This window comes from Aythya ferina (genome assembly GCF_964211825.1).
Source record: "Aythya ferina genome assembly, chromosome: Z".
Classification (NCBI taxonomy): domain Eukaryota; kingdom Metazoa; phylum Chordata; class Aves; order Anseriformes; family Anatidae; genus Aythya; species Aythya ferina.
The window spans coordinates 18,150,840-18,166,516 of record NC_140299.1 but is presented as its reverse complement, the minus strand read 5'-3'; the positions used below and the strand labels follow the sequence as shown (position 1 = coordinate 18,166,516).

Here is a 15,677-nt window from a genome sequence, read left to right as displayed (position 1 = left end):
AAACATTTTGAAGAATAGACCTACATCATTTGTATGGTTTTGGTACTTAAGCCTTATGTCTAGTTCAGCAGGTATACATATAGCATATAGGTATTGAAAGAGTTCTGAAATGTGGTTGCTTTTTTTGAGAATCTAGGACTGTAGTTCCTCTGAAATACTGAGAAGTGTTGGACAGTGGATGTTGAATAATTTCAGTGAATGAACCCAAATGTATTTCTTTCTTATGGGTCTGAGGGAAGAAGTCGAGCTTCCCCTCCAAGCAGTTTGTTGCTATTTTATGGTCCTGCAACATTTCCGTAATGTAGGATGCTACTAGGACTATGTTTGTTCTATGAAATTGCCTTGCTTTTTTTGATAATTTGTCCTGGTTTATGTTACCTTGTCTATATTGCCATATACCTGTCTGCCTTTCTGTTGCAATAAGCCAATATAAAATTGAAATTGTGTTTAGGCCGTGAAGAGGGACTCTCCTTTGGTTTCAGCCAGTGAGCTTACCACGTGCACATGAAGATTAGGCAGGTTAAACAATAAGATCTACTTTGTCAGTAGGTTTTGAGCTGAGGTCCCTCTGCTGGATTTGGATCATTAGTCCATAATGATGGAGGAGCCTGAGCATAGTGGTGATTGTTAAATCAGGTTGTGGTCTATCAAAGAAGGCTACTGATTACAATTTCAATATTTTTGTCTGTGCTGAAGATCACTTCTGGATGGCAGTGGCTATGTGAGTATTAATTTCTGGTGGTAGCCACAAATGAGTAGTGACCTGGTCAGTTTTGCCCTCATCATTGCACATAATGATGTACATGATGAAGATGGACCTTATCCTGTTGATTAAAAAACACAAAAACATTTTCACTGGTTGTGTGCCTTAAAATAAGTAGCTTTTTCCTCTTCCCATCATTTTTCTCCCCCCAGTAGTTAATACCACCTGTGCAGCAGTATGGAAACTGAAGTGTCTACAGCTGCAACTGACATAGTCAAATGCACAGATCCCAGTGTACTGTTTTAACACCAAGGCATTCATAGAATCATTGAATCATTTAGGTTGAAAAAGGCCTCTAATATTACTGAGTCCAATCTTTAACCTAGCACTGGTTAACTACGTATGTATTCATGCAGTTTAAATGTAGTTTATTATATATTCCTTTTCCTCTCTCCTAGCTGTGCATAACTTCATTCAAGTGCCTTGAACGTTTCATTATTTGCATAAAATTACTCTGCTGCTTTCTCCAGTTGTTTCCTATCTTTAGTATTGTAGTTGTCTACTTTTTTTCACCCTATCTTTTATATTATCTCTTTAAGGTTTGAGATTCGTTTGTTCTTATGTGGTCTTGTACAATATCAGAATTATGGAGCTTAATATGTGTAAGCTTTACATTTTCTTTTTTTCCTTGGTATTTTGTCAGCAACTTCAGATGATTAACCAGTCCTCTGGATAGAAATGCATGCTGGGTACTAAAAGTCTATTTGTTCAACAATGTCTTAATTGAAAAATAAAAAGTGAAGAGAGGCTATATTCATAAATATAGGCAAGAGGAGGAGGGGAGCAGAGCAGAATGGTTGAGCTTTACAGCCTTAATTCTGGATTTCAAGAACCCTGGACGCTTGGTTTGTTAGCACTATATGTTGCACTAAGTTAGGGTATTTTTGTGTGATTGTGAGTGTGTTTAACCAACTAAGCATGAAATCCCTTGCTTCTGTTTGTCCCTATTAAATAGCAGCAACAAAAGAAACAGACAGGAGATGGGTCCAGAACAAAACAGAAATAATAGAGTATTTCACCCCAAAATGGAGAGTGAAACGAGAAGTACAATGAGTAGGCGAAGACAGACTCAATGACCGGAGGCAGTGTAATGTGTTGGAGAGAGTAGTAATTCAGGAATGTTCGCTGCCCAAAGCTTCAATCTCTGAGCGGCACATATGTCAGAAGGGTTTGGCCACCCCTGCTATAGATGCAATATTTAATGCTTTTCCCAGAAGAAACCTCTGTGGGGCTTTAAAGGGCCACTGTCTAGGATTGTCAGCTCAAATGCTGATCGACCTGAAACTGGAATAATCCGGTTGGGATAGAAATCCCTAAGCAAGAGGAAGACTGGCTAACTTCTACCCTTACCTCTTACATATCATTAAACTTGCGCGCGCAGCATGTGGACACACGCTAGTAAAATGAAAGTAACAGTGGGACTGAATATTGTACATTTTCCTGCAGACTGCAGTACCTAATTGCTCCCAGTTTCCTGGGTTAATAGATGCTTTTTTCCAAGACTGGCTAAACACATACATTTTTGCAAGATACTGTATTGTTCTATTTTAAGTACTTTCAAATCCACTCTTTCCTTTTTTTTTTTTTTTTTTTTTTTTTTCTCCAGAAACAATTAACTCTTACCTCTCTTTTCTTGTTTCTTCTCCCATCCAGTAGCTATAGTTGTTGAACATACCAGGTTTGCGTATTTGTGAAAGAGAACTGCAGTTCCTATATGACGAGTATCTGAAGACCAGTTAGACTGTTAATTCGCGTTTCTCTTACATCCTTTGGATTATTCAAATGGAGCACCTTGGTTTTGGAAGTGACTGAGAGTTAATAGTGGATTGAACAACTCTAAATATTGTTTATATGTTTGTGCTTTGGGTTTTGGGAATGGCTTCTTTACACCTTACACACATTCCTTGCAACACCGTGCATTTCTGACTGAAGTATAATATATGACATCTTAAATAATAGCACGGCTTTAGTCCACGCTTAATGAAATATCTCAGAATGCACTTCCTGTTCATAACCAAAAACAGAACATAGGATGTAGTTTTATTTCTTGTTCTGTGACCACTGAATTTTCTCCTCTTCCACAGTTCTTGTGGAGCTGCTGGATGCAGCTGCCAAAGTGGTAAACGTGGAGGCTTAGTCTCTACTGGATATCCCTGGTTTAGTTTAGGGCCATGTAACTTTAAGCTGCTGAGAAAACAGGACTGCAGTTACCGCTCTGTTTGTATAGTGATGTTTTCGGTGGTAGAGTTGTTCATTGAGCTTGAGCAGGAACACTGTAGAACAAGTTTACAGAATTAAAATATATTATTACAAGTATCCATTAAAATGTGAGACATTGGACATTAAGAATTCTCTTGAAAAAAAAAGCCTCAATCGTGCTGCTGGTATGGCTACAATATACATGTAAATAGAATAATTTAACATCTATGCAGAAGGAAACCAATAAAACTTCCATAGTCATAATGAACTATCTTTTCATAATCACGCTATCCTTAGATGGCCTGCTCATAGTCCCAGAACCTGCTATTTGCTGCAGTGTCTTACTACTCTTCAGTTTCTTGTTTCCTGCAGTTGTCATCAATGAAAGGGGATGGGTAGTCACATAGACAAGTACTAGAATGTGTTTGTAAAGACTGAGCTTATTTACCCAGTGCTGTGATTAGTTGTGGTTAAGATGGTAAAAATGAATTAAATCTAGTAATCAGCTGCACTCTTGGTATAGTTGTGGAGACTCAGATATCTGTTGCTGGAGGTTCAAAAGCTAGGACCATGTAAAGACAAAAGGCATGAGAGAGAGAAGGAATGGCTGCACAGACACGTTTTCTGGTACTTGTTATAGCAGATGTATTCTTACGTGAAGGTAGCAGATATTGGGGAAAAGTACTTACATATTTTGGGGTGGAGAGGATGTATCTTGGACTTACACCTTAAATACAGAATTGCTAGCTATCCCACAATGGTATGATTTTAGTTTTTTTATGTAAAAGTTTTCCATATAATGTATAAAGAAGGATCTAATGAGCCTTACTAAGGGCTTAAGGGACCTGTTGGATGGGTCTGGCCTATTTTGGCAATATTATTTAAGAGACGTGAGCAGAACTCTAAAGTAGGCTTTGTGTAAGTGATTTATATTCTTTGTTGTGATTAATTCACTTCTCCAGGGAACAGTGAGAGATCTGCATTTTTATGGCCAGAACTATGTCCAGCAAAATATATTTCTTGCAAGCTATACTCTTTAACAGCTGAAATTGTTGGGTAGGACAAGTACTTTACTCCTTCTACGCACATGACAAAGCAAGCCCAGGAAGGAAATCAGTGGAGCAAAGCTCTCTGATTCTTTCTTGTGACAACAGGGTAAGCCTGGTCAGCAGCTGTTCAGAAGCTGCTTTGATGTTCACAGCAGGTACTGCATTAAGTTAGCACAGGAGTTTTCTACCAGTTTTCCTTCTGGAAGCAAACTCATGAATACCCGACTGCAGAGTAAAGTAGAGCTCATACATTTCACTGTATGTGCACTGTTCATGCTATTCAAGAAATTCAAGTCACTTTCTTCAATCCAGCTCCATGAGGTTTAGGTGAAAAGTTAACAGGTATATTTAAATTTTGTTGTAAAGCTGTTCTAGATTTTAGTTGAGCTGATCTCACTCTATTAACTGCTGATTTTGCCAAAACAGTAAGTTAGACTAATATTTTGCTTCTGTCTAGCACCTTTCAACTTATAAATCTGATTTTAAAATCTTGTTGAATAAATATTTGCAAAAAAAGAAGTAATTTCTTCCTCTTGTGTTTCCTCCTGGCAGTGTTTTAGAGCACTTTGCTGCAAGGGACCACCACCACCACGACCTGAATACGACTTGGTTTGCATAGGCCTCACTGGTTCCGGCAAGACAAGTCTTCTGTCACAGCTTTGCAGTGAAAGCCCAGAGAATATAGTGTCTACTACAGGTAGGATGCTGCCTTTATTCCATGGTGTGTGCTTTTGGTGTTGCCAAAAGTTAATTTCTGAAACACACAGCAATGGCAGTAGAGAACTTCAGTTTAATCTTGCTTTTGAAGATAAATAATGTATTGTTTTGAAGCTAACCCAACTTTACTCTCCATGTTCGGCTGTACATTGGGGAATATCCATGAAAGCATACAATTTGGAATATGTCAAAAGTCAAAGCAGACATTGTGGTCTAATAAAATAGAACCTTATGAAACAGACAATAGCAGTTTGCTGGAGACAGACATTAAAAGGTTTCTTTCTTCTCTTTAGTGTTGGCTTTTGAGCAGTCTTGTTATACAATCAGAATAGAGAACATAATATAAATTAGCATGGGGTAGTGAAGCTCTGAAAATTACATCATACTTAATTTCTTATAATTGGTCAGTTCTTCTTTGTGGTATATGCTGGCATACAAAAGACTAACATAATGGAAATTATTTCTGGTGATAATCCTTCCTTTTAGATCAGCAAAGAAACTTGTTTATGTAGTAAGAGCAGATTATTTACAAAAAGTTTGAGTGGTATTGAAAAGATGTGTAGAAACAGGCACAACAACAGCTAAAAGGCTTCTTAGCTGCAAAAATTTGAATATGCATGCTGATATAAAAGAACCAGAAGTATTTAATATTGAAAAAAAATATGCAAAAAACAAAAAAAAAGCCCAAGACAAAATAAAACAAACAAAAAACCTTGTAGAATAAGAAAAAGGGATAAAAGGAATACCTGCCTCCCAGGTTCAAAAAGAAGACAGATTAGGACCGCAGAGATGGAAGAAATCTGGATGTGTGGCTACAGCAGTTTATTAAGGTTGAATTGCAGGGGGAACAGATAGTGAGTGTTGTGCGAGTAACTTGTGTGTATAGTTTGTTTTATGGCTTTATACTGAAGCTGTAAGCACAGCTTACATGGACATGAACTGGTTTTCAGTGTGTCTTTGCTTGAATTACAAGAACACAAGGTTATTTAATAAAATAGTAAGTAAACAAAGTAAAACAGGTACAAGAATGCATAATTAATCCATTATCGTGGTGTAATTAGGAATGCTAAAATGATCTGACACCTCATTGCGTGGAGAAGATGTCAATGCCTAATTCAAAAGGTTAGCAGGAAATTGTTGAGCAATTTGTCATTTTTTCTCTTTATCTTTGGAGTTCACCTGAAATTAGTGCAAAATAAACTTTAACACTTTGGACCCTGAAAGAAATAGTAACAGCAATGTAAACAGCAATATCAATCTATCAAAGGAAATAATATAAATACAACTCATTTAAAAAATAAGTTTCTTACATGTTTCTAGATAGTAGCATCAAAATCTTATTGTGTAGTTAGGCAACTTTGAGCAAAGCAAATGGACCCCAGAGAAAACTGGGTGGCATCCAAATCAAAAGGGTAACTCTCTAGGATGCTCAGTTTATAACAAATGTATCTATTTGTAACCTTTGCTAGATTAGAAAATATGACTGAGAATCAGTAAATACATGACAGCTTCTCCATTTGGTTTTCAAACCATACCCTGTATTTTTGATTTTCTCATCAAGTCCATTCATGTCCATTCCAGTTCTTAGTTTTCTAGGAATAGTTTAGGAATTATTTTAAGACAACAAGCCATTTCAAAATTATCCCTTTCAGAATTTCTTGCACTTTCCTGTTCTGCACCTTACAGTGATTGGGGTTGGAGTTAGGGTACGGGAATACCTTATTGGTCTGATCTGGGAGAACAAATTCTGTGTGTGTGTGTTAAATGATAGCTAATGAACGCAGAGCGACACACATTCTTGAAAACTGGTTAACTTAGTTTGTAGGTATGTAATCATGAAACTGCTTGTGATAGTGGAAATAAATTCAATGTCTATCTGGACATTTTATGCTGAAAGAATAGATGTGGTTTTTCTTATATACATGTACATGTCCATATGTATCTATAGTTTAGGATGTAGTACAGTGATGGTTTGCTGCAAGCCTTGCTAATTACCTTTCTTTTGGCTGTCTTAATTTCCAGGTAGAAGAAAACATCAATTACTATATATATATATTTAAGCATATAACAGGCTAATAGAAGATTCACAGATACTTCTAGTGTGCTTGAAACCACTTTAGTAAATACCACTCAGCACTGCAAAAGGATCTTTCTGTTAATAATATTTATAGACAGGATTAATGCTCTAAGTGTAACTAAAACCTGTGACGTTTAAACGTAAGACGAAGTGATTTAAATAACACATTATCTTCCACGTTTCCTAAAAAATTGTACAAGAATCACATCATGTTATTGGCAATTTGAAATCTAAGCTTCAATTCCAGCTGCATTAAAAGATTATTGTATAAAAATGTATTTCATTCTATCTCCTTACCAAATGGTAGATGACTTGGGTGAAAATTTTGTGCTGTGTTTAATGTATGCCAGCTAGTAAATTGTATCTCTGTAAATGTCTTAGCTCTTGCTGATTTGTCTCCCTGCACCCTGCAACTGGGGTTTAAATACGATGCAAAAACATCATATTTAAACAGAATTTCATATGCAAAATATTGCGCTATGTTTTGTTTTGTGTTTTTTTTGGTGAAAAATGTAGTCTTTTCTAAATGTATGGAATTGATTTCAAATGGCCTCTTTGACAAATCGCATTTTAATCTCTTTTCTGTTTTTAGGTTTTAGCATAAAAGCAGTGCCATTCCAGAATGCCATCTTGAATGTAAAAGAACTTGGAGGTATAGCATTTATTCTTTTGATTATGAAAAGATACAGTGTCTAAATCTCATCATACCAAAATATTAGCTGTTTTAGATTTAAAAATGATAAATCATTGGGGCTGGAATTTAAAATCCATTTTTCACAACAGTACATAAAGTTGAGAAAGATTGAAAAGAAAGTAAAAAGTAGTAGTTTCTGCCTATGGTGTTATCAAAGATAAGCCTATGTTTTTTTTTAATTATTCATTTGTTAAGGCATTATTATCTAAATTCCCTTTAGTTTGAAGGTCTAGTCCAGGCATTTAATCTTGGAAAGCTGGAGGGAAACGTGGAGGAAGACAGGGGCATCTGTTTTTAAAAATCACTGTCCATTCTTGCATGCTATTCAAAGCATGAAATTCCATATAGTTTTAATTTTTGATACTCTATTTTAAAATTATCTTTTAGGCTTAGGTGACTGAAAATTGAAAGCTTCATATATGTTTGTACACCAAAGTAGTAACAGCCAATATTTAAGGAAAATAAAGAGCAAAAGTCATACTGTTTAAGGTTCTTGTATTCAGCAGCCAAGCAGTTATGTGAAACAGATGCTGACTGTGTAGTATCCTTTTTGTTTGGCTGAACCAATATCCTTCCTTGAGGTCGAAGATGGTGCTAGTTTTGAGTGTGCTGGTTGACTGCTGGAGCGGCTAATGAAGACAGATTTTGTTTCTTCATTTCTGTAGGGATTGTAAAACTTCATGCAAAGCGCATAGAAAACAGTTGTCTTCTTTCATCTGTTCTGGTTTGATTATTTCTTCATCAGTCTTCAAGGTTTGGGACATGGAACAAAGTTTGCTGTGCTTTTTGCATATTTTTTTTTTTTTAAAGAACACGATACTAGAATATTAAAACAAAGCAAAAATCCTGTTTTTGCTTTTTTATTATTTTTATTTGTTAAGCTAGACTGCCTCCCTACCAGAAATCAGTGTTTTCATTCAATTCCGTAAATATTAAATGTTTAATTTATAAACATTTGATTCCGAGTAAGAATATATAGCTTTCAAATCAAACTTAGGCCTGCTTGAATTACTTGAAAAAGAACTCTTCCTTTATTTGCTTGAATTATTTGAAAAGAAATCTTCCTTTAGTTACTGACCAAGCTGAACTTCCTATTTTTTATTATTTTTATTTTGATACACCACAATTCCTTCCTGCTTTTTGTGAAATTAAAGTACCACTTTCTTCCAAAAACGTTGTCCATAAAATACTGTCTATAGTTTGAATTACTGTGAAGATGTGGTGTGCCCCAAACCATGTTCTTTCAGAAGGCACTCTTACTATGGTAACTTGAAACATCTCTCTGAATTACACAACTTAACTGAGTAATGGTGTAAAAACAAATTATAGGTTTGATGATTTACTGCTATGGTGCAGTAATCTCTGGTGAAAATTATGAATAAAACTGTGTTTGATGAACATAAGGAAGAGCGGGGAAAGAATGGAAAAGTAAAGCATGCTAATGTATTGTTTGGAAATTTCTAACACTGTTTTAATAAAAGAAATTTGGGATACTGAATGCTGAGGTTTATTCTCAAGACAGATAATGAAGGTGCAAAGGCACTATGAAGTGGTTTTTTTGTTTGTTTTTGTTTTTGTTTTTTTTGGCTCTAAGAAGTTTCTTTCCAGCCTTGAGATCCAGAACCTGCATCCACCATTTATTCAGTATATTTATTCAATCATTCAGTGCTGTAATGCTGTCAGAGCAGAATATAAAATCAGGGCAGTTGTCATGATGTGGATACTTAGGCCTATGTCAAGATTATAGGCCCAAACTGGAGGCCACCTAATAATTTACAGTTGTGGGTGTTTTTTTTTTTTTTTTTTTTTTTTTTTTTTTGTTTTGTTTTGTTTTGTTTTTGTTTTTTTTTTTTAGTAAGCCTCTTTAAACCTGGTCAAATTTAAATTAATGATTTTTGGATGAGAATAGCTCTTTTTATTCTTACTGATTCTAAAAACGCTAACAAAATGTTAGCGTTTATTATATTAAAGTTAATTTATTAACTTTCTCTGTTTTATGTGCCTTAGTACATATTGTCACGTATTTGTGTTAGGTTTTTGTAAGCTACGTAAAGGCCTTTTGCATGTGCATAGATAATCAACATGTTGTGTAATCATCTTTTAAATTCTATTTAAGACAAAACATATTAACCAGTTAGCAAAAGTGGAGTGCTTAGTATCAGGGATGCTTGAAGTTCCATGCAGTTGAGCAAGCCCAGGATAAGAGAACTGTCCTCCCCACTGCTGTTTCTCCTTAAGCTTCATGAAAAGTAATAAATTCACACCCTTAAACTAGCTGAATGAATTGTGTAGGTGAGAGCTCGAGAACCAATAACTTTTAAACAGGATTGGTTAAACAAAGCATGCGTATTTTGTCCTAATTTGGAAGTAAAGAGTGAGAGCGAGTAGGAGGGGTAGTCATAGTGTCATGCAAAACAAGTTGAATGGAAAATGTAAACACCTGGAGAAGATGGCAATAGCCGTCAGATAGTAAAGAAAAAGATGAAGTAGAAGGAGATTATGATGACCTGTTAATTAGCATTTAATTTTTAAATAGGTATGGGCAAGCCACCTTCCTTTCTTCTGTGGAGAAAGGGGGGAAGACTGAACGCTATTTTAACAACACAGGCTGGTAGAGCAGCTAAATTTCAACTATTTAGTCATCAGAAAACTGATCCCACAAGTAAATGCCAGCCTAAGTAATCCTCACAGGGACATACTAAAACAAAGCAATAAAATCTCATTACTGTATTTGACTAAAAGGCAGTTGACACCTCTACAAAATCTGGCCATGGAGTGTATGTAATGCCATCTGCGACATATCTGCATCTAACAGTTTACAGAACATCTTAGCAGATGACATTTTTAGATGACCCTGATGAGCTGTCCAAGCTGTGAGTTGCACAGAGATGTTCAGCTTCTGAAAGCATTAAAGATGGATCTGTTTGCTATCAATCATGCACAAGCCTTCTGTTCAAATGGTGCCTAAGCTCTTTCACATAGTTTCCTCATTTCATAGATAAGAGATCATTTACACCTGTTTGCTGACTTTGTTAAGTTGAGTCCTGAGGTAATTCAGACAAGGATTGAGCAGTAGTGATCTTTCCACTGTTCTGGGAAAATATTGTTCTACAATTAGCTTTTTACAGTGTGAATAGACATTTACCATTTAACTCAAAGCAAATAGGAGTCATGTAAGCGCTGCTTGCCTATCTACAATAGGATAAGCAAAAAAAAACCACCACTCGTTTTCTAGTTTCACTTTCTGCAGAGTAGGGGCTGTTTTTAATTGAGTAGGATTTTTGTGAAAAGTAGATATTTCTTTTTTGTTTGTTTGTTTGTTTGTTTTAAGCAAACCATCTTCTGTTTTCTTCAGGCTGAATCAATGGGTGGCGTACAGATAGCATCCTAGTTTATCATAATAAACTACACCTACATTTTATGAACAATGCCCACCCACCCCTTTACCTCGTTTCCCCACACACACACACCAAAAAAAAAAAAAAAAAAAAAAGGTTTTGAGTTTTCGATTCTAGCCAGAAAAGCTTTGAAAGGCTAAAGCTGATTCAAAGTTTTGTGAGCCAGTCAGCAGAAGGGCTAGACAGACAGAAATAACACAGCTGTGGTAGACTTACTGCATTCTTTATATGCCTGCTGGTGTCAAGTGCCAGAGAGAGAGATACATAAAGAGCTTTCCATAACAGATTATCTGTGCTGTAGCTGAAGGTGTGACTTCCAGTTAAGATGAGGGTACATCTGAGACACGCTGGGCACTGGTAGCAGTCTTCAGTCTGAGGAGTTGTGTTGTTTCATCTGTGATCCCAGCTGCTGTAGAGTCTTCAGCAGAGGTGGATGGAGAGTAGACATGGCATAGTGGGTAGAGAGGAAACTGGTGGATGCTTTTCTAGTTGCCAGCCATTCTTTCCTTACTCTAGAGGACTTTCTGTGTGTTTAGAGGGGAAAAAAGGGAGGGGGGGGAGAAGGAAGGCTGAAAACAATTGTCATCTATAAAGTCCAGTTTACTGTGGTGTGTCACCTATTTCAGAATATTAAAGCTTTAGACTTAAGGCTTAATAAATGTTAGAGTATATTGTAGGGCACGTGTTTTCTTTTCATCCTTTCCTCTGACTAGAGCAGGAGATTTTTATTTTAAATTCCACATTTTATTTTAAGATGGCAGTATAACATACCTAAGGAGAAGCTTAAGGAGATCGAACTGCCTCTTCACAGATAAGTGTCTATATGGTGTTTTTAAAGTGTGCAAGTGCTTGTAACCTAAATGTTGTTCTAACAGTTTTAAATATCAGCATAGCTGGAATTTCAAAGCTGGAGACAGCACCTGTGTTAGCTAATAGGGAAAATACTGAAGGCCTGACTTCTCAGTGGGGAAGCATGGAAGGCAGAGAAGAGGTGAGAGAGATGTTTTTCATAAACTTGAGTTTAATGTAAGCTTTCACGCACAGGCTAGATAGACTATCTTGATGCAAAGGCTGTGTGGCATTTGTGCTATCAATGCAGACTTGCTGCAAGTTTGACAGCTAACAATTTTGACACCTTCAAGTGCTTTTCAGTAAAGTTCTTCTGTGATGCTATGTTCTGTTCTCTTACAAGCACTGAAAAGGAGAGAAATAAAGGTAGCATCATACTGCCATGAATGAAGCACAGAGGTTTATTTCCTTAGAAATAGTCAGTATTCTTATTAAGATAAAACTCCGGGTTTGGCAGCAACATGTGGTAGAAAAGAAGCTGGCTGAATCTTAGGGTAGGTGAGAGTTGTTATATTACTAGGACAACAAAAAACAAACAAACAAACAAAAACACAAAAAACATCTTCAAATAACTGGTCATGGTGTTGGCCTTTTAGTTCACTGAAAATGATCATTTATTTATTTTTTTAAGTAATGTAATACTCATGGCTGTGGCTGACACTGCTGTGCATTGCTGTGTTAAGTAGAGTCTCTCAGGCTGAAAACTCCTGTGTCTGCTAGTTCTCCTTGGTTCTGATACAGTGAGTTATTTGGAAGGACTGGTGTATATAATAGGTGCTATGAAATTCTTTCATTTCTCTACAAATACAATTGATAAATATTACAGTGGTAAGGAAACATACAATTAACTTCCAATGCAATCCCTCTCCTGTGTAAGTAATGTTGATCTTCTGAACTTGACAATAAAATGAAAGAAATACATGTCCTATTCGTGCATTATTACTTCACGAGACTGGTTAAATTAGTAAAGAAATTAAGCAAGGTCTTGACTAAATCCTATGACTGTCAAGTAACCAATCCTTTAGGTCTTTTGCAGAAAAACAGCGTTCAGATTTGAATCCAGTATTCTCTATAGGAAAAAGTGTGAATTCACAAAGTTCATTAGCCATCTAGATTGTGCTGGGTGCAAGACAGACTGAGTGCTTCAGGTTCCATTGTCATCAGTACTGTGAAGGGAGTAACTCCATGGAGTGAGATTTGAATACTCATGGATGCGTAAAGTGTAACGGTGTGAATTTCTTCTTAAATTTTGATTTCTTCACCTGTTTTTAGTGTCTCTTTTCAGTTGTACAATGCACAAATTAACTTAATATTTTAAGTGTCGTAGCAAAGTTATAGTAATTGTATTGCATTAAATTCCCATTTTATTGCATTATTATATTATTATTATTATATCACATTAAATTCTCATTTTGACATGTTGGTCAAAAACTTTGTAGTCAGGTGTTCTGTTCCATCGAAAAACGGAGCTTTCTTATTATCAGAACTTGGTATGCATGTCTACGTTAAAACTCACTTTTCCCTATCTCAAAGTAAGAATATTGTATGTAAAGTGTATGTATATATAAAAAAAAAAATCAGCACATTTTTTCAAATCACTGTCTTGCAGACATGTCAAGTTTTCTCCTACGGTATTGCTGTTGCTGTTCACTTTTTAATGGTAGTCCCCATGAGTGTAGTGCCAGATTCAGACATTCAAAGAATAGCCTATGTCCAAATTGTTGTTTAGATAGTTTGACAGCTGTCAAATAATTTTTTTTTCCTACCTCAGTGTTACAACATATGCTGCTCTCCAGGGGAGACAAAAGCTTTATAGATAACCTTATTGCTTGGCTTCTGTTGAGTTGGCTGAGTGCCACTGAACTGTGTCCTAAAATTTACTGTGGCACATAAGCCTGTACAGTCAGTCACATGTCTAGTGTTGGGTTCTTCCAGAATCTGTCATGTGGCTGAGATAGTAAAAGTAGTTGAAATTAATACCTTTGCAAATTGTCACCCTATCTCCTCATTCCCTGTTCAACTCACTACTGTATCACCATTTTCCTCATTAAATGTGTAATTGCAACTTTAGAAGGTTTTCCTAATACCTTTTTTCACTGATTATGAAGTATTTGATGGTTTGGGGGTGAACTGAAAGACCTTACCATACTTAATAATGAACAGCTGACATGACGGGAGCCACAGGTTAAGCTACATGGCTAAGGAAAAGAAAAATGGGCAACGGATGTCCTGTTTACTTGTTATTATCAGTATATTTCAGTGAGAAAGTATGGGATTAGCCCAGCCAACATTGAAAGTGTAGTAGTTCTGCCAGTAATTGTTTATGGAGCAGAAACTTTCAATGCCTTGAGTCACATTCTTTCCTTATTTAAATTATGTTAGTTTCTATGTTTGTGTACATGTATCCCGGATTTATGGTTGCTTTTTTTAATGTATATTTATGAGAGAAAATTTAGTAGATTGCTTTGATTGTTCTAAGTAGAAGGGTTATTTTTGCTTATAAGTGTTAAGACTGTTTAATTGTATTTATTTTAATTAGCTCTTATTATTGTCTTGAAAGGGGCTGACAATATCAGGAAATACTGGAGTCGTTACTACCAAGGATCCCAAGGGGTAATATTTGTATTAGACAGTGCCTCCTCTGAAGATGACCTAGAAACTGCTAGGAATGAACTGCATTCAGCTCTCCAGCACCCACAGTTATGTACTTTGCCGTTTTTAATACTGGCCAATCATCAAGACAAGCCAGCAGCTCGCTCCGTACAAGAGGTATGTGAACGTGGCAGCATCTTGCCTGTTTGTATTTACTGTCTGCACACCACTGACCCATTATTACTTATTACCCAGACATCCTAGTTACGGTCTGGCCTCAGTTAGCCTTCATTGTAAATACACAGACCAAGAACAGCCCCTGCCCCTAAGAATTTAGTCCAATGCACTCTATACAGGCTCAGTTGTTCTGGAAAACAAACAAGTAATACTTGGATACAAACACAGTTCAGCTTTTTCGCTGTATTTCGCTGAAGGGAGAAAAGACGTTTTAACTACTCTTATCAAAAGCTGCTGGGACAGTGTTTTTTGTTGTTGTTTTGCTTTTTTTTTTTTCCCTGTTAGTTTAATCTTCTAGGATCCCATTACTCTATTCTATGCAACAGCTTAAAGCAATAGACTGTTTGTAGCCATGGGTAGCCTTTACGTAAAAGCTTTTTTTCTTAAGTTTTATGTAACGAAGTGAGAGCAGAGGTGCAATTCCTGTTGTGAAGTTCTTGAGCTGTTCTGATTTTCTTTTTTTAAGTAGTAATGTTTTTGTCTAATTTCTAGCTATCACATAGTAAATTACAGAATTCTTCTTTTTGGTGTACCTTTTGTTCTTAAGTTTCTGAAAAATTGTTCTTTCACACATTCTAATGAAATTGAGGAAATGCTGAAAGTTACTTACTCTTCTTGAAAAGCTCTTCTTCTGAAGTTGTAGGAAGAAATTAAGATCCTGTTGTTTCATTCTGTTCATAACTATGTCATTTAAAGAACTCTTCATATTAAAGATTGTATGTGAAATCTTGTTTGTTCTGTGAGTGGTGTTTTTCATACATCAGAGTCAAAACTGTTTCAACACTTTCTTGTGTTGCTAATCAGTATTTGAAATTCATCTTTTCTTATGTGTACATCTTTGTCTAAAATATACTTCTGAAAAATGCATATTTGATTTGATGCAAAACTTAATCATCTGTAGGATAACTGCTATTTGTGCAGTATATTTGCATGTACTTTCTCTGCTGCTTTATGCTTTCTTTGCCAAAAGAGACAATATAGTTAAGTTTATTATGTGTTAAGTAGCAGAAACGTAAATAACGATGTTTTTAATAAGAGAAGAAGAAAGTAAGTGAAAATTGTGTAAATTAAAATGTAAAAATCTGTATTAAATCGTTGATCC

At 35.9% G+C, this 15,677-nt stretch overlaps 1 protein-coding gene across 7 annotated transcripts in view; it reads left to right on the top strand.

Moving 5' to 3' along the window:
• Nucleotides 1-15,677, top strand: part of ARL15 (ARF like GTPase 15) — a 219,082-nt gene that overhangs the window by 73,821 nt on the left and 129,584 nt on the right. For all 7 annotated transcript variants that reach the window (XM_084503120.1, XM_084503124.1, XM_084503123.1 and 4 more), the window contains 3 exons: nucleotides 4,564-4,708; nucleotides 7,398-7,457; nucleotides 14,307-14,515. In XM_084503120.1, the coding sequence (XP_084359246.1) occupies nucleotides 4,564-4,708; nucleotides 7,398-7,457; nucleotides 14,307-14,515 (414 nt within the window). The remainder of the gene's footprint in view (nucleotides 1-4,563; nucleotides 4,709-7,397; nucleotides 7,458-14,306; nucleotides 14,516-15,677) is intronic.